This window comes from Loxodonta africana, chromosome 2 (genome assembly GCF_030014295.1).
Source record: "Loxodonta africana isolate mLoxAfr1 chromosome 2, mLoxAfr1.hap2, whole genome shotgun sequence".
Lineage (NCBI taxonomy): Eukaryota > Metazoa > Chordata > Mammalia > Proboscidea > Elephantidae > Loxodonta > Loxodonta africana.
Window position 1 is genome coordinate 220,043,714 of NC_087343.1, and position 27,192 is coordinate 220,070,905.

Here is a 27,192-nt window from a genome sequence, read left to right on the forward strand (position 1 = left end):
GACACACTCTCCTGAGTCCCTGAACAGCCCAGGGGTGGGGTGGATGGGGAGGCAAGAATTGTTACCAGTAAGCAAGCTGGAGGCCAAAGGTAACGCAGCAAGTAAACGGTGTCCGTGGGATTTGACCGGTTCCGTGGACACAAAGCCCACAGCTCTCTCAGTCACAAAGCTTCCCGATGACGGGCCAGTTTTTACATCTGGATAGTGAATATTTTACATGCAGTTCGGGCCATAATACTTTTATTATCACATCTGCGGTGGGAGGGGTATGGGAGCATCTGTAATGTGGGGCATTGCTTGGGTCGTGTTTTGGCTGCACATTAGGGATCCTTAAAGTGTGTGTCACGAACACCTGCAGCAGAGTCTCCTGGGGGTGCTATTCCAGTGAAGAAGGACCCTGTGCTTGCATGTGCAGCATGTATTCCAGGTGACACTTGGGAGCACCAGTGTTAGTAAACCTGCTCTGTGGTGCAAAGGAATAAGGTGTATTATTCCCAATGCGAAGAGATTGTCTTGTTTGAGAGCTTCAATTCTTTAGGGCTGGGGGGCAAGTGACATGGGAAGGGTATGATCCTGTCCTCTTTGCTCTTCACCTTTCTTTTGGGAACCATTTTCCTGTCTCTATCTGTCCTAGCCCATCTTAGAAAGAAATGGTGGGTGACCTGGAGATGGATGGCATTGGGAAAGTAGTTTTGACTTTTCTACAACGCTGCAACTATTCGGGGCATCTTAACATGGGAAGGAAGGTGAGTCTTAGGCCTAGCTTAGTTGTGGTTGACTGGTGTAGATGTTTTCTCCATGTAGAGTTGGAAGGGAACTCAGACTCTTCATCTGTCCATCCATCCGTCTATCCATCCATCAATCCATCTATCATCCATCCGGCCCTCCACTCATCCTCTCATCCACCCATCCACTCATCCATCCATCTGTCCATCCCTCCACTCATCTGTCCATGAATCCCTCCACTCATCCATCTATCCATCTGTCCATCCATCCATCCATCTGTCCATCTGTCTGTCCATCCATCTGTCCGTCATCCACCCATCCATGCATCCATCCATCCATGCATCTGTCTATCCATCCATCCATTCAAGGTGCTAGGCACTTGGGGTACAAGAAGACTAAGACACAGTCTATAGCCTTAAGGCGAATAAGTCTAGTTTCAGCAGTAGCAGGTACATAAAAAAATGAAAGCAATAGCAGTCATTTTCAGAGACACTTGAGATGGTAATGGTTATGAGATGTTAAAAAAAAAAAACTACCAAAATTACTTAGTTTTCCTTAATGCCTTAGGAGGAAATTTTAAAAATCATTGCAAGTAATGCCAAGAAGCTTTGCGTGAAGGGCAGAAGACAAATATCTCTTTACATTACATGATTCTTCAAAGCACAGAACTCTCTGCATTTTAGCACTTCCTTTTAGACAAGTCAGTGGATTATTCTGCAGTTGGGTCCTCGCTTAACCATGAGTCAGCATCCAGGTGGTTGACGATTGTAGACACCAGATCGTTAGTGATCATCTCTAACCATTCCTACAATTTTTTTCTGAGCATTTAAATTTGTTGTAGGCATAGTGCATCAACTACAATTGAAAGGTCAATTTTTGAGGAAAACTCTAAAGAACATCCAAGAATTGCTTTTCAACGCTAACTTCTAGTTCCAAAGTGCTAGATGGCTGTTGATTTAAAAGCAAATCGTATTTTTGTTCATAGGAAGTCTATTGTTTTAATATTTTCTAATGATTAGTATCTAATAAAATAGCGTGCACATACAAAGAGACAGTATCCAAGCACTCAGGGTTGAGCAGCAGAGTTTTTTTGAATAGCAACTCACATTTAAACACATTAGCATAAATGTTTGTGGTGTAATTTCAACTGGTTCAATGAACCCAAAACCAAATCTGTTGCCATCGAGTTGATTCTGACTCATAGCAACCCTCTAGAACGGAGTAAAACTGCCCCATGGGGTTTCCAGGGAGCGGCTGGTGGATTTGAACTGCCGATCTTCTGGGTAGCAGCTGAGCTCTTAACTACTGTGTCACCAGGGCTCCAACTGGTTCAATAGGAAGAAGTAAAATGTCGGATAAGGGCTATTTTTGGGATATCAAAGAGTCCATGGGTCCTGAATAAACTGAATGCTTCGAAGGCCAGCGTAGCAGGGGCAGGGGTCTGGGGACCATGGTTTCAGGGGTCATCTAAGTCAATTGGCATAATAAAATCTATTAACAAAACATTCTGCATCCCACTTTGAAGAGTGGTGTCTGGGGTCTTAAACTCTAGCAAGTAGCCATCTAAGATGCATCAATTGGTTTCAGCCTACCTGGATCAAAGGAGAATGCAGAACACCAAGGACACAAGGTGATTACGAGCCCAAGAGGCAGAAAGGGCCACATGAACCAGCGACTGCGTCGTCCTGAGACCAGAAGAACTAGATGGTGCCCGGCTACAACCGATGACTGCCCTGACAGGGAACACAACAGAGAACCCCTGAGGGAGCAGGAGAGCAGTGGAATGCAGACCCCAAATTCTCATACGACCAGACTTAATGGTCTGACTGAGACTGGAAGGACCCTGGTGGTCATGGCCCCCAGACCTTCTATTGGCTCAGGACAGGAACCATTCCCAAAGCCAACTCTTCAGACATGGATTGGGCTGGACAATGGGCTGGAGAGGGATGCTGGTGAGGAGTGAGCTTCTTGGATCAGGTGGACACTTGAGACTATGTTGGCATCTCCTGCCTGGAGGGGAGATGAGAGGGTGGAGGGGGTTAGAAGCTGGCAAAAAGGACACGAAAAGAGAGAGTAGAGGGAGAGAGCAGACTGTCTCATTAGGGGGAGAGTAATTGGGAGCGTGTAGCAAGGTGTATATGGGTTTTTGTGTAAGAGACTGACTTGATTTGTAAACTTAAAGCACAATAAAAATTGTTTTAAAAAAAAAGAGTCCATGGGTGGTGCAGACAGTTAAGTGCTTGACTAGTAAATAAAAGGTTGGCGGTTCAAACCCACCCAGAGATACTTTGAAGAGGTCTAGTGATCTGCTTCTGAAAGGGTACATCCTTGAAAACCCTGCAGAGTGCAATTCTGCTCTACATAGATGGGGTTGTCATGAGTTGGAATTGTCTTGATAGCAATGGAGTTTTTTTTAATTTTTTTTTTTTTTTGCATTAGTGCAATTTCTATAAGCCATCGACATTTTTGTCCCACAGGACTTTCTGCCATAATGGAAATGTCCTATACTTGTGGCAATTGAGCACTGAAATGTGGCTAGGGTGACTAAGGTATTGAATCATTAACTTCATGTAATTTTAATTAAAATTTAGATTTTTAATTAAATCTGAATTCAGATACCCACATAGTATTGTACATCTCTGGCTATGACATGGGTGTAAAATATCAAAATAGACTATTTCTCTCTTTCCCTCCTTTCTCCCTGCTTTTACTTCGTGTGTGCTCTGCCTCTTAGCCCTCCTCTTTTTCAAGTCTAAGACACCTGTATAAAACAAGAGGGAGAAGTAGACACTAAGGAAGGTAGATTGTGAGGAGCTATGGGAAAAGCAGTTACTGTTTGAGAAATGGATCCAGTGGGTGGGGCTTGGGTGTGGCTGGAGTGAAGACCTTGTGCTCGTTGTTTTTAGAAGTAGGTCTTCTTCCATTTGTCCTTATTTTCTTGGTGCTCTAGAGTCTCGAAGGAGGCCTGGTGGTGCAATGGTTAAGCCCTCAACTGCTAAACGAAAGGTCCGATTTAAACTCACCAGCTGCTCCGCTGGAGAAAAGACCTGGCAATCTGCTTCCATAAAGATTTCAGCTTAGGAAACCCTGTGGAGCATTTTGACTCTGTCTTACAAGGTCACTGTGAGTTGGATTCAACATGCCGGCAGACAGCAACAACAATTAGAATTTTGAGGGTTGGCAACATGAAAATGAGAAGCAAATGCCTTTCTTCCAATCTTGTCCAGTAGTTTGTTGTTGGCTGCTGTCGAGCCAGCACCTGACTCGTGGTGACCCATGCCCAATGGACTGAAACACTGCCTGGTCTTGCGTCATCCCCATGATTGGTTGCAGATCAAACCACTGTGATCTATAGGGTTTTCACTGGCTGATTTTTGGAAGTAGATCACCAGGCCTTTCTTCCTTGTCTGTCTTAGTTTGGAAGCTCCATTGAAACCTGTTCAGCATAATATCAGTACTCAAACCTCCACTGACAAATGGGTGGTGGCTGCTCTTCAGGTGCCTTGGCAGAGAATTGAACCCTGGTCTCCTGCATGGAAGGCAAGAATTCTACCACTGAGCCACCACTGTCCCCACAGTCCAGCAGCAGGTGTTCAGTAAATATTTCTAGACTGAATAAAAGATGTATGAGTATGTTAATCACAACTCCAATGGCAGAAAGCTGAAATTCCGCTTTATCTACCTTTCAGGAATGTTAGAGACATTAACCAACTAATATTCGAAAACGATTGTATTCCTAAGCAGTTATTTATTGGCGGTAATAAGTATTGTAGTGAATGAGACTCTAGAGTATTGAATAATTAAATGAATTGAAGGGAAGCTGGCATATAACACCTTACCACATAGGCCGGGTAGTTATTTGAATACATAATTTATAATGTGGCAGAACAAGTGATTACAAAGGATAGACAGTAACAAGCATCACTAAAATATTTTTTTCTCCTCTCAATCTTATAGGCAATGCTGATAAACCAGGCACATCATTGCCTACCTGGGCAATAATTCTCCTTGCTGTATTATTTTCATTGCTTTTGATCCTGATAATTGTTCTGATTATAATATTCTGCTGCTGTGTCTCCAGGAGAGAGAAAAAAGGTAATATTTTTGTTCATATAGGTTTGTATCTATTTTTAGACTTTTGGTATGAGCAGTTGAAGTTCATCAGCTCATGAGCTCTTTCTAAAGATACGTTAGCTTTCCAAGCCCTTCAAAGGAAATATGCAAAAAGAAAAGACTTTCTCAAGGAAGTCATTCATTTGGGGTCTGCTGTGAACTTGTTATACTCCCAGGAATCTGAGCTGTTTACACTTTTGAGAAGGCAGTAACATGGTACCTTTCTCATCAAAGACACTGATTATTTGATTTTTAGGCTTATTTGGAAGGATTTATGGCTGTTGTAATGTATGATATAGATGCTACAGCTTTTCTAGAATAATATCCACCTATCTGAGCACACTAAAGGTTGTTTTCTAGTTTGTGGAATTCCAAATCTCTCTTTATAGATGAATGTTGATGTGGTAGAAGAAAAGATAGTCTTTTATTGATAAATAAAATAAAATAAAAATAATTCCAAATTTCTTCTGAATGAGATCTTCTGAGATACTCCAAGATATATCAAGGTAAGGGCCTTGTTCGGGGGTCGGGCTCAACACTGAGGTGGATTCAATGTATAGTTGGGTAGTTAGTGACTCCGAAGGCCAAAGGATGCTGTGTTACGTGGGCAGCTCAGGTCTTTCTGAGTGTTGAATGTATGTGCCTGTCTGTCTTCTTCTGTCATAAAACCTTCACCTACTCCTATCTGAGTATTTGGAACAGTTCAACTGTTTTTCTTAAGATCAGAATTTTGATATTAGGCTACCTGTGAGTTTAATTGCATCTTTTCTTTTGTCAACACAAACTATCATACTGTTATTTGATAATTTTTTTTTGTTTGTTTTGGTGCCAGGCACAGTGCTAACTCTCTTACAAGGAATACCTGTCTTAATGAGATATTCCATGTAAAACACTTGGTCCTGCCTTAACTAGGCTCATGATCCAGTCTTAATGCCTCCACGGACTTGTTTTGGGTTTGGAGAATTGATACAGTGATATGACTTTGTATCTGGGCACTAGAAATTGAAAAAATAGTAAACTCTTGTTGGTCCAGGTTAGATGGGAATTTGTTTTTACCTGGGATTTACCTTCTATGCTGCAGATTGATGGCTCAGATAAAACACACTGGACTTCAAATGAAAACTATTGAGTGTAACTTAATTTCTCGTTTAGACGTCACTGTGAATTGTTTCATACCTTCAGATAATTATTTTGAACCTTAACGATTGTGGAGTTGTTGCAGAATATCACTTGGACTTTCTGCTTCTTGTAGGCTGTTGTCTATTTCATAATAACCTAGTAAGGTTAGTGATAGTTGGGGCCCAAGTAGGGTGTGTGGAAAGACGACCCCCTAATTCTTAGTTCCTTATTTACAAAGTGGGAATAAAAACTATAGATTTTTTTTTGTGTGTGTGGAAATTGTATAAATTAATATATGTAAAAGTTTATATCCTAGGTTTTACCCTTCAATTAACTTTGAGATAAAATGCCCATGTAAGAGTGAGCTATTTCCTTTACCCTTGTCTGTAGCAAGCCCAGGCAGGGCTATGAACAGACTTGTGAAGGCCTATTTACAATCTTGCCCCATCCCACCAGGTATAATTCACTATGAAAACTAGACTACACCTTAACATAAATGGCAAGGGTCTGATAATGCTCTGGGTTTCAACATTTAAAAATAAATATTAATTATTTATCATTATATTAATATATATTCTATGAAATAGATTCAATATTATTAATTTTTATTGTCTAGTATTAATATTAAACATTTACACATTTAAAAAAGTTAGCTATTATATGCTTCCAAAAGTACATTCTGAGCTCTGATTTGCTGATGCCGGAGAATCCAGGGCTGACTGGGAATGACTGTGGGCCCCACTCAGCTTGGCCTAGAGACCTTGGATTGTCACACTGGAGAGCCAAGAGGGATTGGGAGCTGGTCTCCTCCAGTCTCCCACTGATGGGAGTGCAAGGAGCATCCTTCTAGTGGAGCCCATGTTCCGGGGTGGTGCAAACAGTTAGTGTGCTCAGCTGGTAACTGAAAGGTTGGAGGTTCCAATCCACTCAGAGACACGTTAGAAGAAAGGCCTAGTGATCTGCTTCCAAAAAATCACCACTGAAAACCCTGTAGAGCACGGTTCTACTCCGAACACACACGGGGTTGCCGTTAAGTTGGAATCCACTCAGTGGCAACTGTTATTTTTTTTTTAGTGGAGGCTGTGGAGGGAGACCAAACTATCTCTCCTTCAATTCCAGTAGGATTGTTTCTGAGGTTCAGTTTGGGGTATGAGTTGACAGATATCATTAGGTCTGAACTTAAGCGAGAACATTATCTAAATTTGGAAAATGAGTGTTTTTTTTTTTTTTTAGAGCTCAGTAAAGTTTGATAGACCAGAAAGCCTAGCCAGGAAAGCACAGTGGTAGCGAACACTGGCTTTGGAGTGGGGCGGCCCAGGACTGGATCACACCTCTACTCTTTTCCATCTTGAAATTCTCAATCTCCTCCTGCCTGTTCATTAAAATCAAACCAAACCAGTTGGTGTCAAGTCAACACTAACTCATGGTGGCCCCATGTGTGTCAAAGTAAACTGTGCTCCATTGGGTTTTCAATGAATAATTTTTTGGAAATCGATCACCAGGCCTTTCTCCTGAGGCACCTCTGGGTGGATTCGAACCACCAACCTTTTGGTTAGCAGCTGAGCATGTTGTTAACCAATTCGCACCACCAAGGGACACAATCAATTTAATGACAGCATTTTCTTTGGTGGTGGTAGGGAACGTAACTCTGTGGGTTGAAACCATTGGCACATATTGGCTAAAAATGTACCTTAGAATTAAAAAAATATGGTATTTTTAATTCTTAGAATTAAATACAGTATTGTATCATTACTCATTGGTTAAAAATGTGGCAACACTAACCCTAACTCTTGGGGTGTTGTAGTGATCACATGAGAGAATACATTGTACAGCTGTGGCCGGTGTGGTGCTGGCATACGGTAGGTACTGAGTGAATGTCTGTGGGGATTGTTAACACAGAACAGCTGTCCTGGGGTGAATGGTGTCTTTATGCTCTTCCAAATCAACATTCACTAAGTACTTATCGGATACCTACTACATTTCTGGTGCCCAGGGCTTATTTGGAAACCCTGGTGGTGTAGTGGTTAAGTGCTACGGCTGCGAACCAGAGGATAGGCAGTTCAAATCTGCCAGGTGCTCCTTCGAAACTCTATGAGGCAGTTCTACTCTGTCCTATAGGGTCGCTATGAGTTGGAATCGACTTGATGTCACCGGGATTTTTTTTTTTTTTTTAGGGCTTATTTATTTTACTGATAATCAGTGATGAATTCCAAGATCCTTATGCTTGGAAGCCATTTGATAACTTGGGTTGGGGGAACAGAATAATGCCCGTTGGCTTACAAGTAGTCACTAATGTGGGGTCTCTAAAAATCAGGGGTTTGATAAAAGTCATCAATACGTTTATTTTCAGAATAATTATCCTGAATTTACTAATGCGATTTTGTTCTTTTTCAGAATCTAGTTATCAAAGTGAAATAAGGTAAGTTTGAAATTGCATCAATTTTCTGAAAACACACACACACACAAAACAAACCCAGGGACCCTAGGATTTAGGTTTCTGAAAATTAAGTACTGAAAATGGAAAAGACTGAAAAATGTGTATGCCAATCACAAACTCTTGAGACAGAAGTAATTGGTAGAATAAACTAGGGGAGTTGCTAGTGCCTCTGTTTGACTTGCCCTGTGCTCGCTTAGTAAAATGTGTCCGATTAGCTCTGGTGGCGCAGTGGTTAAGTGCCAGGCCGCTAACTGAAAGGTCCGTGGTTGGAACCCACCAGCGGTTCTGAGGGAAGCAGTTTGCTTCCATAAAGATTAAAACCCTGAAAAAACCTGTTGCCATTGAGATTCCGACTCATAGGGCCCTTATAGGACAGAGTAGAACTGCCCCATAGGGTTTCCAAGGAGCAGCTGGTGGATTTGAACTGCTGACCTTTTGGTTAGCAGTCAAGCTCTTAACCACTGTGCCACCAGGGCTCCACTATTTCCTTGGAAATCCTATGGGGCAGTTCTACTCTGTCCTAAATGGTCTCTATGAGTCGGAACCGACTTTATGGCAATGGGTTTGGTATTTTGGTTTGTCTAGCATTTGCAACTCATTCCACAAGAGGGCATGGTGCACCCTGACTGCTGTTCTTGCTTTGAGTTAAGGCTAGGAACTCAAGTACTCTTTCAAGGATGTTAAAAGAACCAGGCAGAGATCCTGTTGGAATTTCTGGGACAGTGGAAAAGAGTGAAACTAACTGGTTGCCTGGAAGGCACCAGGCTGACCCATTAGATAGTGTCACTGCTTGGACAGCCAAGCTGGGAACTGAAAAAATTCCTGTCATTCCCACCACCATCCAGAAGTAGCTGCAAGGACTTTGAAGGTAACTAAGTCAAGGGCGTACAATCATATGCAATTGAAATGTCAGTATTTCATTAGATCTGTTTAAAGATTGGGGTTTTAAAATACTTTGTGAATGATTATGTGTGGCCGTCATGTGGCAGACACTATTCATTTCCTTCTGAGCTCGGTGACTTCCTGCTAATGATGCCTTCTGAGGACACCACCATGCAGTGGCAAAACCAAGCAATCTAAAAACACACTTCATTTGGGACCAGACTAGGGCAAGAGAAATCTGACCCTGTTAATTATTCTGGGGTTTCTTTTGACTGCTGTCACTGGCAAGATCCCAGCCTGATCCTTGGGTTCACCATTCTTGACTGAGCCATTGTCTTCCACTTCTGTTTTCTGGGGTCAGAAGTGATCTCACAATGCAATGATCAACAGGATTGTGGGTGGAGAGTAATAATAATATATTATTGTTGTTGCTGTTGCTAGCTGCCATCGAGTTGGCCACCCCATGTGTTATAGAGTAGAACTGCTTCACAGCGTTTTCTTAGATTTATAGATGTTTTTATCTTATTTAATTTTCACAATGATTTTATGAGGCTATTCTTGCATTTCATAGATGGGGAAACTGAGAGGCACAGAGAGGTTAAATAACTTGCCCCGTAGCTCCCATCCAGAAAGTGGAAGGATCAGAAGGTATCTGGGCAGCTCTGCTCCAGGGCCTGGGCCCTACTCCATGTCTAGCCCTAGCATTTAGACCAGAGAGTAGTGCATTAGGCTCCAAGGAGGTAAGACAAGGGCGGCTTACTGGGTGACCATTTCCCACCTGCCCTGTCCTTCACTGCACTCACAGTGCTAACTTCATCTTCTTACAGATATCCTTTGCATTGAAATAACACTTATATTTTCTTATAGAATCAATAAATGTTTATTGTATGGAAAATTAAAAAAAAAGTTAAGGAATAGTTTTAAAATCACCTATCATTCTATTGCCCGAAAGTAATTATTATTATATGTACGTATGTTCACATTTATATACCTACGCATGCACACGTATGCATTTTGTAAAATTTGGGTCATGTATACATTATTTTATAGACTGCTCTTTTCACTTGACACTTCTGAAGTGACACTTGTATTTTCTGTTAACTAATATTTGCCTACAACATTTTATTAAATAAAAATTTTTATTGAAGTGTAACAAATACAGAGCCTTGGTGGCGCAGTGGTTAAGATCTCAGTTGCCCACCAAAAGTTTGGCAGTTCAAATCTACCAGCTGCTCCTTGGAAACCCTGTGGAGTAGTTCTACTCTGTCCTACAGGGTCATTATGAGTTGGAATCAACTCGACAACGCTTTTTTTTTTTTTAACATAAATACAGAAAAGTCTACAAATCATAAGTGTGTAGCCTGATTAATTTTCACAAAGCACCTGTGCCTGGGCATCGAATGTCTAAGTCAAGAACACGAACATCACTAGCACTCCAAAAGCCCCCTTCAGGCCCTCATCAAATCACTACCTACCCCCTCCTCCCCAAAGGTAGATGTTCTTCTGACATCTGTCCCCATATCCCCACAGATTAGTTTTATAACAACTTTATATAAATAGAATCATTTAGTAGGTACTCCTTCCTGTCTGTCTTGAGCTTTCAACTGAAAATTTATCCAGATCATTGAGTGTAGATGTAGACTGTTTATATTCTGGTTATATATGTTATTATATTCTTGGCATATACTGGCATTTATCCATTTTACTGACAATGGACACTTGGATAGTGTTCAGGTTGGGGCCATTACAAATACTGCTGCTTCTAACACATGTCTTTTGGTGAACATGTGTACTCATTCCTATTCGGTATTCTGCTGGCCATTTGTCTAGTAGGGAAGGCTGGGACATAGGGTAGGCACGTTTAACTTTAGGTGATACTGCTACACGGTTTTCCAAAGTAGGTGTACTAGTTTAGATTTCCACCAGCTTTGATAAATAGGTGGTATGATATTCCATCTTAGAGTTGTATCATAGTTTTATTTTACCAATACCTTATTGTTAGACATGGAATCCCTGAGTGGTGCAAAGGGTTAAGTGCTTGGCTACTAACAGAAAGGTTGGCAGTTCTAATCCACCCAGAAGTGCCTTGGAAGACAGGCCGGGAGATCTCCTTCTGAAAGAGCACAGTCTTCAAAACCTTAGGGAGCACAGTTCTACTCTGATATACGGAGTTGCCCTGAGTTGGAATCAACTCAGTGGCAACTATTTTTTTAATTGTTGGACACGTGGGTTGTTTGCAATAATAAATAATACATAACTTATGAATTGACAGCCTTTCAAGTAAATCTTTGCACATATCCTCCATTACTTTCCTAGAATAAATTCTTCGAGGTTGAGTATGAATATTTCTAATTCTTCGTCTATCCATTGTCAAATTCCTTCCCCTAGGAAGCTGTACTGTGTTTTTGCTTTATTTCAGGGGTTAGCACAGTTTTTTCTATAGAGGGCCAGATGGTAAATATTTTTGGTGTTCACCAACCATATGGTCTCTCTTAAAACAATTCAGCGTTGCTGTTGTAACATGGAGGCAGCATCAACATTATGAAAGCAAGTAGGTGTGGCTGTGCTCCATTAAAACTTCATTTACAAAAACAGGCAGTGGGCTGGATTTGGATTCTGGGTCATAATTTGCCAACCCCTGTTTTATTTGCTTGTTGGAGTCCATGGACCTACCCTGAGAAACTTCCTTCTGTCTCCACAATGGGAGTGCAATTGATGGCTGGGAGTTTCCATTCTGATATTCACCAACTCCTAAGAAGCCAGTGAGCCAGCTGTGGACTTGTCATAAGTTCTATGTGTCAGGATGCTCTGAGCATAGCAATGTGAACCAAATATCCATTGCTGATTAACACGTTACCTCTTAAAATGGTCTACTTCCAGGAAATCTGCAAATGTGAAAACAAACAAAGAAATGATGGAGACAAAGATAAAAAGTGGAAATGAAAACTACGGATACAGGGCAGATGAATCGAGGACCACAAGTGAGTGGACGTGTTGGGTGAGAGAATGGCCTCAAAACAGCGTGTTAGAAGACAGACTTGCTAAAACACCAATTTCACAAGGCAGATACCTGAGGGATTCTTGGTCTTTGCTTTTTGGGTAATTTTTAGAAGAAGAAGAAGCACTAGGAGTAGGAATATTCTAGGAATAGAATAACAGTAAAAGTTCACTCATTTGTCTAAAGCTTAAAAAAAGGTCAGGACTGCCCTGACAGGGAGCGCAACAGAGAACCCCTGAGGGAGCAGGAGATCAGTGGGATGCAGACCCCAAATTCGCATAAAAAGACCATACTTAATGGTCTGACTGAGACTAGAGGAATCCCGGCTGTCATGGTCCCCAAACCTTCTGTTGGCCCAGGACAGGAACCATTCCCGAAGACAACTCATCAGACATGAAAGGGACTGGACAGTGGGTAGGTGAGAGTTGCTGATGAAGAGTGAGCTAATTATATCAAGTGGTCACTTGAGACTGTGTTGGCATCTCCTGTCTGGAGGGGGGATGGGAGGATAGAGAGAGTTGGAAGCTGGCAAAATTGTCACGAAAGGAGAGACTGGAAAGGCTGACTCATTAGGGGGAGAGCAAGTGGGAGTACGGACGGAGTAAGGTGTATATAAACTTATATGTGACAGTCTGACTTGATTTGTAAACGTTCACTTGAAGCTCAAAAAAAGTTAATTAAAAAAAAAGGTCAGGTGGAAATCTTAGAGTTTTAAAATGTATTTATAGAGTGTTTTTTTTTTTTTTTTTTGCTTACTCTTTCCTCATGAACCTGCTTCTACCTTAAAGTGCCTGAGGAGGCACTTTAATACCTCAGGAATAACTCCTCCAGAACTACAACTAGATTGGAATAAAACTGAAATCCAGCAAGAAATTTGCTCCTATTGAACTTTACAACCCGATTTTGAAAAGTCTTTTTGTAGGATCTCATTTATGACCTTTATAGGATGTAGTCATAAGTGGAGGCGGGAGGGGTACGTTTCTTGAAGGCAGCGTTACTAGTAAGCAATAGGGGTAGGATTTGAACCTTGGTTCCTTTTTTAGGACTGATGAGAGGGGAAAGCTGTACAAATAACTCCGTAGCAGTCTGAAAGCAAACCCGGCTCCCTTGTTAAAGTTGCCGGGCAAAGTTCATTAAAGATTTCCAGACAACCAACCTTTGTTGGGTGGGCTGAAAAAAAAAATTTTTAAGACTAAGATTGGGAATCTGTTTTCAGCAGCCCCATTCTTTTCATTTCACCACAGCTGCCTTCCGTGTGAGGGCATTGATGGTGCAGAGGCAGAGTTCTCGCCTTTCATGTAGAAGATCCAGGCTCAATTCCCTGCCAGTGCACCTCTCATGCGTAGCCACCAGCCGTCTGCCCGTGGAGGCTTGTATGTTGCTGCGATACTGAACAAGTTTCAGTGGACCTTCCAGAATAAGACCAGGAAGAAAGGCCTGAGAATCTACTTCTGAAAATCAGCCAGTGAAAATCCTATGGATCACAATGATCCAATCATGTTGTGCATGGGCTCACCATGAGTTGGCTGACTCCATAGCAGCTACCAAGAACAACAAGCCTCCCACGTGTGTTCTGAACAATATGCTTCAGATTTTAAAGAATTCCATAAAACACTGACTGTGTCCTTTGATAATCTGACCACAGCTTCTTGCAAAATTTCCTGGGGGTGAACATGCATTCATTTGTGTTTTGAGCAATTAAGCAAGTAACTTGATAAAAATCTTGACCAAAGCAACCCCCTGTTCCCCGCTTTCTTAAATTTGCCCTGTGTTTATTTTCTCTGGTCAACCATTAAACCTATGGATCCATCATGTGTCGAACTCAGACCCATGTGTCAAGAAAGGAATAGATTATGAGTCAGTTTACCATATTTTTATTCCATTTAAATTGATAAAGTTCTAAAATTATGTACCCTCAAGGAAATTTTTTTTTAAACGTTTTATATGGTTAAGGATTACTTTAAGGCAGGGATAATAAATAAGAACAAAGGTATTTCTTTATAAATCAGAATTGTTAGAATACGTAGCTTGGTTTTTGGGACTGTCACTCTAAAGTCACTCTTCTCTTGCAGAGATTTCTTCTCTCCCTCCAAAGTCCTATGAACCCAGTGTTCCGGTACAATGCAGCACCACGTATCCTCAACAGGTGAGCTAGATAATTTTTTTCCTTTTCTTGGAAATTTTTGGCTATTTCAAACATTTATCTTGTCTACATACCATACCAGTTGCTGCTGGGTCAGCTCTGACTCATGTCGACCCCGTGTGTATCAGAGTAGAACTGTCCTCTGTAGCGTTTTCAAGGGCAAATTTTTCAGAAGCAGATCACCAGGCCTTTCTTCTGAGGCACCTCCAGATGGACTTGCTCTTCTAACCTTTTGGTTAGCAGCCAAGTGTGTTAATGCTTTGCATCCCCCAGGGGTTCCTAACCAGTTGCTGTCGAGTTAATTCTGACTCATGGGGGTCCCCTGTGTTACAGGGTAGAACCACTTGGCTGTAATGGTTAACTTAAAGTAAACAGTGGATTAGGAGCCCTGAGGACATAGTGTATTAATTTTCTGGTGCAGAGTCAGCTCCTTGTCTTTTTGGGTTTAGAGTCAGCTTTAGTTGTCATACATGTATGAATTAGGGCTTATATGCAGAAAATGAGATTCTTTTATATTCCAAAGCATATTAGACTAAATATATAAAACCAGGGCATTTGCGGTCCAGTAGTAGAATTCTCACCTTTCAGGCAGGAGACCTAGGTTTGACTCCCTGCCAGTGTGCCTCATGTGCAGCCACCCCCCATCTGTCAGCAGAGGCTTGTGTGTTGCTATGATGCTGAACACGTTTCAGTGGATCTCTCAGACTAAGACAGACTAGGAAGAAAGGCCTGGTGATCTACCTGTGAAAATCAGCCAGAGAAAATCCTGTGGATCACAGTGGTCCAATCTGTAACCAGTCATGGGGATGGCACAGGACCCAGCAGTGCACAGGATTCCCATGAGTCAGGGGCTTACTTGATGGCAGGTAACAACCTCAACTATGACCCAGTACCGTATATATATATATATATATATATATATATATATATATATATATCCAACACTGTTTTTCTTTTTGCCTATTTGGAATTTACTTTTATTGGAGTTTTCTTCACAAAGTATAGAAAAATTCTGGTTTATGAGTTTTCCAATTGCTTGCAATTTAAATAAACAAGAATTTTATGCAATTTTCACTAAACAGGCAATTGAGGGAGAAGGGAATACGTTCATAATAACTAAGAATTGACAATTATGAAGGACAAAAAAATAGAATTAAATAGATAAAAGTTTGTAACTGGGTTATTTACTTGATTATTCCTATTCTCAGTATTAAAATCTAACAACTAGATTTTTTTTTCTTTTTTTATTGTGCTTTAGATGAAGGCTTACAGAGCAAATTAGTTTCTCATTAAACAATTAATACACATATTGTTGTGTGACATTGGTTGCCAACCCTGAGACGTGTCAACACTCTCCTCTTCTCTTCCTTGGGTTCCCCATTTCCAATCGTCCAACTTTCCTGTCCCCTCCTGCTTTCTTGTCCTTGCCCCTGAGCTGGTGTGCCCATTTAGTCTCAGTTACATGGTTGAGCTATGTGTATTAGTATTTGTTTTATGGGCCTGTCTAACCTTTGGCTGAAGGGTCAACATCAGGAGTGACTTTAGTACTGAGTTCAAAGGGTGTCCAGGGTCCATACTCTTGGAGTTTCTTTGGTCTGTGTCACACCAGTATGTCTGTGAGTTAGAATTTTGTTCTACATTTTTCTCCAGCTTTGCCCAGGACCCTCTATTGTGGTTCCTGTCAGAGCAGCTGGGTACCATCTAGTTGTGCTAGACTCAGTCTGGTAGAGGCCATGGTAGTTGTGGTCCATTAGTTCTTTGGACTAATCTTTCCCTTGAGTCTTTGGTTTTCTCCATTCTCCTTTGCTCCAGATTGGATGGCTTCTCACAAGCTTTTAAGACCCCAGATGCTACTCATCAAAGTAAGATATAGAAGATTTTCTTTATAAACTGTGTTATGCCAGTTGAGCTAAATGTTCCCTAAGACCATGGTCCCCAGCCCTCAGCCTAGTAATTTGGTCCCTGAGGGAGTTTGGATGTGTCTATGAAGTTTCCATGACCTTGCCTTGGTCAAGTTGTTAACCGGCACCATTTTTTCACCTCTATGATTTTTTTTTTTTTTTTATGATAGCAACTTCAAACAGGTAAGTATTTCCTCCCTCTAATTCTGCAAATAGTGTTCCCAATCAAATTGAATGTTCTCCCTTTTCAGCTTTTGGAAAAGCCAGACTCATAGATTGGCTTTCCAATGGGACACTGAATCAGACAGCCTCAGGCTTGTTCTGCATGGGAGTCATTACCGGGTTGAGGTGGTGGTGCTGAGAAATTACCTTCACAGCCCTCCAATCCTTCTCTCTTGGCAGAGGTAGATGGTATTTACTTGCATTTCCAGGCAGCTCTAAGCCATAATATTCTTCTCTGCAGTGAGGATTCAGCTTGATGCATACTTCTTGCCAGTGATGTGTGCCTTCCACGGCTCTAGTGGGCTCTAGGGGAGCTTTGATTGATGCTCACCCGTGTGCTGGCAGCAGCTAAGTGACGCTGTTAGTGGCAACAAATATTGCCAGGTGGGAAGATGTACGAGAGGTCTGTGCTACAAAAGAAGATGGTCTAAGTGACAAATGGCTGGCTCCCTGTAGGAGTTTAAGCTCCTTTCTTCAGGGCTGGGTGTCAGGAAAATGGAGAGGTCAGTTTCTTTCCACCAAGTCTGTTCTCTTTGGCACATATATCTCTTGAATTTAATCTGGAGCTGGAAGGAATAATGATGGAAGTACAACAGGTACTCTTTGCTTTGAATAAGAGCTGACAGAGGAAAGGAAGTAATCACCAGGCTGTAATTTTCGAAGGGTCTTGTGTGTTACACATCAGATCCTCCCATGCCTGGGCCTGGATGGGGGCCATCGGCTGAGGGAGGAGAACGTCCAGCTGAGTGGCTACCTCCCACACAGCACCAAGCATGGACACCATAAGAGCACATTGAAACCAGCCATTGTTGCCATGACCTTTCTGTGGTTCCATATTTCCACTGGACAAGCCAAATTTTTCACCTCTAGGACTAGGCTGGAAGGAAATTCAGAATAGGGTGGTGTCAGATGGTTCTCTCTGAAGAATAAATGAAGAAAAAGGGGATCTCTAGATGCGTTCGGATACGGGAGTGGAGACTGACATGTAGGAGCTCTGAGTGATGCTTCTGGAAGCTTGAAGTGCTGTTTGGAACATACTCAGGGAGAGAAACTTAACATGCAACCAACTAAATAATATATTGGTGGGAAAAGAACAGTAGCTGTGGAGGTGATTCCTGGGGCCTGGCACGCACACGCTTGTGTTTATTTCAGTGTTTGCCCTCGCTGCTGCTTCGGGTGTTTCTATACACCTGTGATGGTGGGCAGAACTGATGCCCAGCAAGACTCCTGCCTAAGGAGCTGCTGGTTAGAGCTCAAGGCCGTTGACTACAGATGACGTATTTTGCAGAAACCTGCCTAGGCCTGGGTCCTGCAAAGCCTGTAGATTAAATGGAGAGACCTCCAGCTACAAGTCAGTCCACAGCAAATGCTCTTCCAGGTCCCTGTTACGGTGGGGCTAGTTGGATCAGACGAGTGTCCTATCCATGGTGACAATGCATCTACGACAGAAACAGAAAGCTCCTGCTTTGTGTCACTAGGTCTTAGAGCTGGACCATGTTGGTTTTGTGAACAGAATGGCTACTGGTGAGCACTTGTACTTTTTTCTGCTCGCTGGCAGGCAAGCTTATCTGCTTAACCTGGTGATGGGATTTACCCTCGGCATTTTCAGAAGGTCTAACTAACATATGGCCTTTGCCTGCACACAGCCTACCAGTTGCTGTCCAGTCGTCTCCAACTCATGGCAACCCCGCATGTCTCAGAGTAGAACTATGTTCCATAGGGTTTTCAGTGGCTGATTTTTCTGAAGTAGATCACCTGGTCTTCCTTCCAAGGAGCCTCTGGGTAGACGCTCGCCTCCAACCTTTTGGTCAGCAACCAAGTACTAAACCATTTTCACCACCCAGGCACTCCACCCCCAGTCTAGCACAGAGTTACTACATGCTTATTAAACACTTACTCATTGAAGTGGGGAATGTCTTTAGTCCCTGGAGTTCTGCTATGCAAGGAGTGCGTGTGCATCTGTGTAGGAAGAGACACAGATCCTTTAGCTGTTGGTCACAATCCAGTTATGACAAGAAATATTATTAGACCAGCAGGGATGGATACACGACATAAAAATAACGTGATGTTTTGAGGTCTTTCATAAAAAGTTAAATACTCTGTGTCCAGTTGCCGTTTCATTCATTTATAGTCTGGGGCACTTGGGCTTTCTTCCAGGATCCTTGTTCAAATATACCCCAAGAAAGGGGGAGCCGGGAGTGGCAGAGACTGCAGATGGGAGAGGTCAGTGTGGCCTTTGGGAGGCCCTGGTTCTTGGTCCCCACCTCTAGAGAATAGAGTGGTACCTGAGCATTTCTGTTTTTTAGAATGACTTGATATGGTTCTGACTTTTCCTGGGCTTGGGGGTTATTGATTAATTTTATACCAAGATAGAAATTGGGGAGGGAGGTTGCTGAAAGGAAAGAGTGAGAGGTCACCAGAGATCAACTTGCCTACTTCATAATTTCTTAATAATTATGTTTTATGCTTAATAATTATGGTTTACTCAGAGTCCTAAGGCATTCGTGATTCCAGTTGCCATGAAGTTGATTCCTACTCAGGGTGACTCTGTGTGTGTCAGAGTAGAACTGTGCTCTGTAGGGTTTTCTATGGCTGATTTTGTGGAAGTAGATGGCCAGGCCTTTCTTCTGAGGTGCCTCTGGGTAGACTTGAACGTGCAAACTTTTGGTTAGTAGCTGAGGGTGTTAACCACTCGGGGACTCCCGTCCATGATTACCTTAGTTTACTTGTTGCTGTCGAGTTGATTCCAATTCATAGCGACCCTATAGGACAGAGTAGAGCTGCCCCATGGGGTTTCCAAGGAGGGCCTGGTAGATTCGAGCTGCTGACCTTTTGGTTAGCAGCCATGGCTCTTAACCATTCTTAACCACTGTGCCACCAGGGTACCACCCATTCGTGCTGCCTGTGCTTAAATATATTTTTGAAGGCTTGCACCTAACCCCTGCTAGGCGTGATGGTGACATATACTTGCTTCTTTTGCCTGGAACCATGTGACTCCCCTACAAGAGAGGAGGGTCCAGACCATGGCCCGTGGAGTACGTGCTGCACCTGGCACAGGGCTGTGCACTGTGGTACGAGAAGCAGGCAGTGTTTCTGGGTTGCTGTCACCCCTCACCTTCAGCGCCACCCTCCCATCCCACCTGACTGTGCACACGAGCCTCCAAGCTCAGCATCTTTGTTATGAATCACCAAACATAATTTTAGTTACATCCTAATCTCAACAGTTACTAAAATGGGAGGCTGGAATTTTAGTATTTTAGGAGGGATTATTGTTGTTGTTAGTTGCCATCCAGTCAGTTCTTACTCATGATGACCTGATGTGTGCAGAGGTACAACTGTGCTCCGTAAGGTTTTCAATGCTGTGACCTTTTAAAATCTGATTGCCAGCTCTCTTTTCCAAGGTGCCTCTGGGTGAATTTGAACTGCCAATCTTTCAGCTCGTAATTGAGCACCCAACTGTTTGCACCACCCAGGGACTCCTTAGCAGGGTTTGGAAGACCCTATTTGCCACTGCACCAGTTTCCCATAATTTTTGCTCTTTTGACATTCTTTTTGATTAAGGTCCAGAATGCCGGAGGCCCACCCTGCTACAGGGAAGGTCAAGATGAGAAGTAGTGGGGACCTGTTTCCAAACTGTTAGTTATCTCTTTATGGTTCAGGGCTGAGAGTCCTTAGACAACTTTCAAAGGGGTAAGGGCTTGTCTCAGGGACAGTGTCATAAAGGGCAGGTTTTGGGGTGGAGTTTTGTCCCCCGGAAAGCCAGGCACTGGGGTCAAAAGCTACAGGGCATGGGGAGGGCTGATGTAGGCCAGGCCCAGTCTGGTGATGCTGGGAAGAGGGATCTGTTCCTGTTAGAGTTTTGGCCTGCTGTCTGCCCGGAGCTCCCTCTTGGGCATCCCCACCTCTCTGCCCACTCCCCTCCTGGGCGTTTCCCAGAATGGGGGACTTCTTACTGGAGGCTCCGGGATGGGGAAAGTACTCGCTTCCACCACTAGGTGGCAGCAATGGGTGTGTTTCCTGGATCCTTATTTTCCCGTGGGTGGGAAGAACCCTTGTAGAACATGGAGGTATGCCTGGTACCTAGTAACATGTTCATCCTACTGGTCTGGCAGCAGTTCTCAGTACAGTAGTGTGTCAGAAGCACTTTGGATACTTGTTCAAATGTAAACTCTTGGGCCCTCTTCCAGCCTTTCTGGATCAGAATCTCTGGGAGATAGGGCCAAAGAATCAGTATTTTTAACCCGTGACCCGGGGGATCTGCTCTAAGAAAAAATATTCTGGGGCCCAGTATGAAAACATTATAGCCACGTACGGCACTGTTTCTAAGGGAAAGCAATCCCTAGAACTCAAAGTTCTAGGGGTTTCCCCCCAACTGCGCCTTTGGAATTACTTGTACCTCATGACCCCACGGCACTAAGCTTGTCACAAAGCACAGGGAAGAGCTTGAGAAGTTACTGTGACTCTGATAAGGAACGTCCAGTGAAAAGGGCTTGACGTTGAAATACTTCACAATCCACACCACACCATGGATGGAGCACACATTGTTGAAGTCTTTTGTTTTAGATGGATCCTAATGGACATTGCAGAGTCCTTGGGGGTACAAAACTTTAACACACTCGGCTGCTAACCAAAAGGTTGGTGGTTTGAATCCACCCAGAGGTGCCTCATAAGAAAAGCCTGAAGACCTACGTCCAAAAAATCAACCATTGAGAACCCTATAAGGAATAGTTCTACTCTGACACGCATGGGGTAGCCATGAGTCAGCACTGACTTGATGGTAACTGGTTTAAGGCACATTGTGGTCATTGTGAATTAAAGGAATAGGATTGTGTGACTCCAGAACATGTATTAAATCAAGGATCAGAAAGAAAAAAGGAATTGATTTTGAAAGCTGTCATATACCAAAATGGGACAGCTTTTTCCACCGATGATTTCCATTATGGCTGAATCTATAGTTAGGGTATGTAATCCTGATATGATTTTCTAGGTGAGAGTTTTTGGTCCTGTGAAAAATAGTGTAACTTCAACTGGAACACCTGAGAACAAAACTAATAAATAAAATTCTTAGTAAACATTATAATCAGTTAATGGGGAAAGGCGAGCAGCTTTTGTTTTTAGATGAAGCCATAGGTTGGCGGATCTTGAGGGATATTTAAAACAAATAATCCTCCTTCTCCTTTCCCCTTTCCACTCCTCAACTTGCTGTCAGCCAATTTTTCTGGTTATTTTAGGTAATTCTGTCTCTCTTTCTCTCCTGAGTCAGTCAGTGACGGAAAGTGAGCATATGAACAACTTGAAACCTGGATCAAACCTTCCCCGCTAATCACTCCCCTACTGAGATAAACAGAAATTGATAAATTTAGCAAACAGCAATACCTTTGTGCAGCCCAGTGGTGAAAACAAAAGGCAAACAACAACAGCAAAAATTGCAAGCACATTCCCAACAGAAGGCTGGGATGCTTCTGGCACGTTTCTGAAATGGTTCCATCAGCCTTCTTGCTTTCCTTGTGCTACTGGGAGTCAATATATTAAAACCATGAGCCAGTGATTCTATGCACAAGACTTACTGACATTCCACTGCAATGTAAATAATTTATCGTGCTCAGTTACATTATTTAAGATGTTAAACGCAGCTACGGTGCTCTGGAATCTGAGCTAGCTTTTTCAAGATTGGCAGGAAAAATCGGTTGCACACATTTTAGGAAACAAAAAAACCAAACCTGTTGCCAGTGAGTCAATTCTGACTCATAGTGATCCTGTAGGACAGAGTAGAACTTCCCCATAGGGTTTCCAAGGCTGTAAATCTTTATGGATCCAGACTGCCACATTTTTCTCCTATGAAGTGACTGGGTTCTAACCGCTGACCTTAGTGCTTAACTACTTCACCACCAGGGCTCCTCACTCATTGTAATAGGAAAACACTATTAGGCAGGCATTGGCCCTTCTGGAGAATTCAATGGTTTATTTGGGGTTACATTTCAGAATGAGAATGGCATAGACCCAGTGCATTCCTGATGGGAACCAGCATCAAGCAATGCCAGAAAAGGCAATGGGTCATCTATTTAGAGTCAGTTCTTCCAGTGGCGTCACTAGGGTTGGTGTCACCCAGTGTGGTGACTTACGCTGTGGGGCCAGCTAATGGGATCTCTACCCCCTGCCCCGTGGGCAGAGGGCCCAGCCTGGCCTCGACGCCCCTCCCCTTGCAGAGCCAAGAGCTGGGCCACGCAACCTCACTCTTCCCAGCCACGTCCCCCAGGCTCCCTGCAGCTCCTCCCCTCTCTCATTGGCCAAGGCAGAGTCCCTCTTCTCTGCCCAGTGGTGGCTCTGCTGGCCTGCCAGCTACACCCTGACTGGTGGATGATGGGGGGCATTGATGAGTTACTACACTGGGTTATGGGTGACACCACCTTCCTGACACCACTGCCTTGGTAGACCCTTCCTTGGCAGTGCCGGTCCCTGGTGGCAGTGGGGTCATTTTGGTGTCATCCCCTCTGACAGGTGGGGAAGGATTTCCAATAAGCAAGGTAAGCATGTTTTTAGTGCATGAACAAACAGGGGCACCCATTTCTAAAGCGAAGACCCACAGATCCAAGCAGAGAGGACAGAAGAAAAAGTCAGTGCATAGCAGCGATTCAGGAAAGACTCAATTCATTAGCCTTATTATGTACGGAAGTAAATAATGTTTGGCACCTTAATTGTGATGAAATCACTGAAGATTTGTAAGAGAAAAAAATAGAAATGTTTCTAATTACAACATGTTAAGATGAAAGACCTAAAAATAAAATACAGTCGTTTGTTGTAATATTTGTTTTCTGATTATTAAATTTTCTTTGATGACATCTTTTCATTTGTTCATTTATAATTATAGCATTTATTACAAAGCAAGCGTCAAAATTGAAGTATGAGCCACTTAAAACAAAATGGCTGAAAGTCAATTTTTCGTTGTGGGAGATCAACAGAATTTTACATTGATGGTTGAAATAACTCAGCTCATTGACTCGTTTTCTTGGTCACAGAATTTGTTAAATATCCTTTTTGTAAAAAATGTGGTACATAGTAAAAATCTTATAATCTACTTCCACCGAAAATTTTATAATCCAGTTCATCTCATAACACAAAAATGGCGTATGTGTTCAATTGCTAATATTATAGTTGCATTTAAAAAGAATTTACCTTATGGAAAACTAACACACACACACACACACACACGTATGTATATAACTCACGTATCCTGTTTCAATGCGTGAGTAAGCAGAGTAGGGAGCACCACAGATTATCAGTATTTAGGGCCCTTACAAGCCTTAATCCAGCCCTGGTATCAGTGGGTGTGGTCCAAAACCCCTATATCCCTCTCACGATGCCACTGGTCACTTCTTCCATCTCCTTTAGAAAGAATGTGTTATTTAAAGAAGGTTAAAATCGTTTATATTTTCATACAAAATCTGGCCATGTAAAGCCAGAACTTCCACAGGAAAATTGAAACAGACAAACCAAAAAACAGCGAACCTTCCAGTTATTTGCCTTCATAAATACAAATATCAGGCTATTTGAATTGGATTGCTCTTTGAGCCCTGGACTTGGAAAACTTCTACCAGTGAACCCCAGTGCCATCGAGTTGATGGAAAACTTCTAGAGTGTGTGTTATTGAAAATAGTGAAGTAAAGGAAGAACACGTTTAAACATTTTTTTTTCTTCTCATACCCTAATTTTATCCCATCTGATGAGTGAAGCTTCCTTTTAAGTGTATATTTTATAATGATCTCAACCAATTAAGCTGACCCTTTTCTCTTTGTTATCAGGGACCTGATGGACATCAGCCGGCCCCAGTGACTCGTCCACATGTTTCGTTTATTATGGCCAGTCCTAGGAAGGTCAGGAACGTAACATTGGTATGACGAAGACTTTCCTTGGGCTCCAGTTTGCACTTGGCTGATGGTTCACAGCATGAAAATGTCAACATTTTCGTCCTAACACTGGGCTCAAGTTTTGCCAACATTATCTGGAAGAGCTGATGTTGGCATCGTTGAAACTGATATTCTATACCAAAAAAAACCCAAACCCACTGCCGTCGAGTTGATTCCGACTCAAAGCGACCCTATAGGACAGGGTAGAACTGCCCTGTAGAGTTTCCAAGGAGCGCCTGGCAGATTCGAACTGCCGACCTCTTGGTTGATAGCTGTAGCACTTAACCACTACGCCACCAGGGTTTCCTGATATTCTATAGTGAGAGAAAAAACAACTTTCCCAGCTTCCAAAGTAGAATTTGACTTTTAAAATGTTTCAAAATTTCAGTGAATTCCTTAAAGTTACTGAGAAAAAGATGCAAATTCATCGTGATACAATTTCTCATCACTCAACACTCCTGCTTGCTAATTCAATAAGTGATAGACATGTCTATGTTTTACCATGATTTAAAAATGTTTTTATTATCCTAAATCACATTGAGATGATATTTATGTGTGCTTAATATGTGGGGTTGTATTGTGGGTGGGCTATCAGTGAAATAAGAGGATAAATATTAAGAGTTAGTCACATATCTGAAATTGGCAAGTCAGAACAATTATAGGTAAAAAATAACATTAGGTTCTAAAGCTGATGTACACCTTCCTAAATATCTCAGTGTTGAATATTTACATGAAGACATTCATTTTTATGTGCTCCTTTATCAGGCTGTTCTTGCATCTTCAAATGAGTTAGATATGGATTATGCTTTGTGAGAATGTATTTCACATATTACAAATGCCGTGAAAAAATTGCAAATGGGCAATGTGTTCTTTAATAAACAAAAAAGAAAACACCAAAAGCTTGTATTGCTTTTTTTTTAAACTCTTTATTTTCAGCAGAGCTTCCAGACTAAGATGTCTACGGAGAAAAGCCTGGTGATCTACTTCCAAAAATCAGCCAGTGAAAGCACTATGGATCACAATGGTCTGACCCTATTGTGCATGGGGTTGCCATAAGTCGAGGGTCCCATGTGATGGCAGCTAACAACAACAACAATTCAGGTGGAAGTTTAAAGAATTAATGATGTTTTTCATCTCATAACGTGGAGGAATCTGGAAGACATTATGCTGAGTGAAATTAGTCAATAGCAAAGGGACAAATATTGTATGAGACCACCATTATAAGAACTCAAGAAATAGTTTAAACACGGAAGAAAATATTCTTTGATGGTTACAGGGTGGGGAGGGAGGGAAAGGGGTATTTACTAATTAGATAGTAGACAAGAACTATTTTAGGTGAAGGGAAAGACAACATACAGAAGAGGTCAGCACAACTGGACTAAACCAAAAGCAAAGAAGCTTCCTGAATACAACTGAACTCTTCAAAGGCCAGAGTAGCAGGGACGGGGTCTGGGGACCATGGTTTCAGGGAACATCTAGGTCAATTGGCATAACAAAATGTATTAAGAAAACATTCTGCTTCCCACTTTGGTGAGTGGCATCTGGGGTCTTAAACGCTAGCAAGCGGCCACCTAAGATGCATCAATTTGTCTCAGTCCACCTAGAGCAAAGAAGAATGAAGAACACCAAAGACATAAGGTACTTTGAGCCCAAGAGACAGAGAGGGACCCATAAACCAAGATTACATCAGCCTGAGACCAGAAGAACTAGAACTCACTATAACTTATGACTGCCCTGACAGGGAATACAACAGAGAATCCCTGATGGAGCAGGAGAACAGTGGGATGCAGACCTCAAATTCTCATAAAAAAGACCAGGCTTAATGATCTTGTTGAGACTAAAAGGACCCCAGAGGTCATGGTCTCTGGACCTTCTGTTAGCCCAAGACAGGAACCATTCCCAAAGCCAACTCTTCAGACAGGGATTGGGCTGGACTATAAGACAAAAAATGATACCGGTGAGGGGCGAGCTTCTTGGCTCAAGTAGATACATGAGACCATGTGGGCAGCTCCTGCCTGGAGATGAGATGAGAAGGCAAAGGCGGACAGGAGCTGGATAAATGGACACGGGGAATACAGGGTGGAGAGGAGTGTGCTGTCTCATTAGGGGGGAGGCAACTAGGAGTACATAGCAAGGTGTACATAAGTTTTTGTATGAGAGTCTGACTTGATTTGTAAACTTTCAGTTAAAGCACAATAAAATACAAAAACAAAAAATTATGTTTTGGAGTCAAGTATTTTTCATGAAGGAAAATGCGAGACCCCTGTAAAACACCACCACATTTCCTTGCCTGTCTGTCTTTGACTCTTGTATATTTGCCTTATTAAAGTTAATGTAAATGTTATTATTTAGAACGGGACTGAAGATTTTTCCAAATTTTTTTTTTTAATTAGTTAAGTTGTTGTTCTGTGATGTCGAGTCGATTCCAACTCATAGCGAACCTATATGACAGAGTAGAACAGCTCCATAGGGCTTCCCAGACTGTAATCCTCATGGGAGTAGATCATCAGGTCAATTCTCCCTCTGAGACCCTGGTGGGTTCTGGTGGGTTCGAACTGATGACTTTCAATTAGCAGCCAACTGCTTAATCGTGTACCACCAAGACTCCTAATACATACTCAGCGAATTTCACTGCCCACCCCATATTTACAGAGACAGCGCTCTTATTTGGCTGATTCTGAGCTGACTGCTAAAGATTTCTGTATTGTTTCCCTTTGGCGCTGTTGGGTCAGTTTCAACTCATAGAG

General features: G+C 42.4%; 1 protein-coding gene across 1 annotated transcript in view; it reads left to right on the forward strand.

The window, feature by feature from the left end:
- IGSF5 (immunoglobulin superfamily member 5) overlaps nucleotides 1-26,070 on the forward strand; it is a 66,416-nt gene extending 40,346 nt beyond the window's left edge. The window contains exons 5-9 of the mRNA XM_010598690.3: nucleotides 4,684-4,821; nucleotides 8,353-8,377; nucleotides 12,158-12,258; nucleotides 14,348-14,421; nucleotides 24,341-26,070. Of these exons, the coding sequence (XP_010596992.1) occupies nucleotides 4,684-4,821; nucleotides 8,353-8,377; nucleotides 12,158-12,258; nucleotides 14,348-14,421; nucleotides 24,341-24,436 (434 nt within the window). The 3' untranslated portion in view covers nucleotides 24,437-26,070. The remainder of the gene's footprint in view (nucleotides 1-4,683; nucleotides 4,822-8,352; nucleotides 8,378-12,157; nucleotides 12,259-14,347; nucleotides 14,422-24,340) is intronic.
- Nucleotides 26,071-27,192: the final 1,122 nt, after the last annotated feature.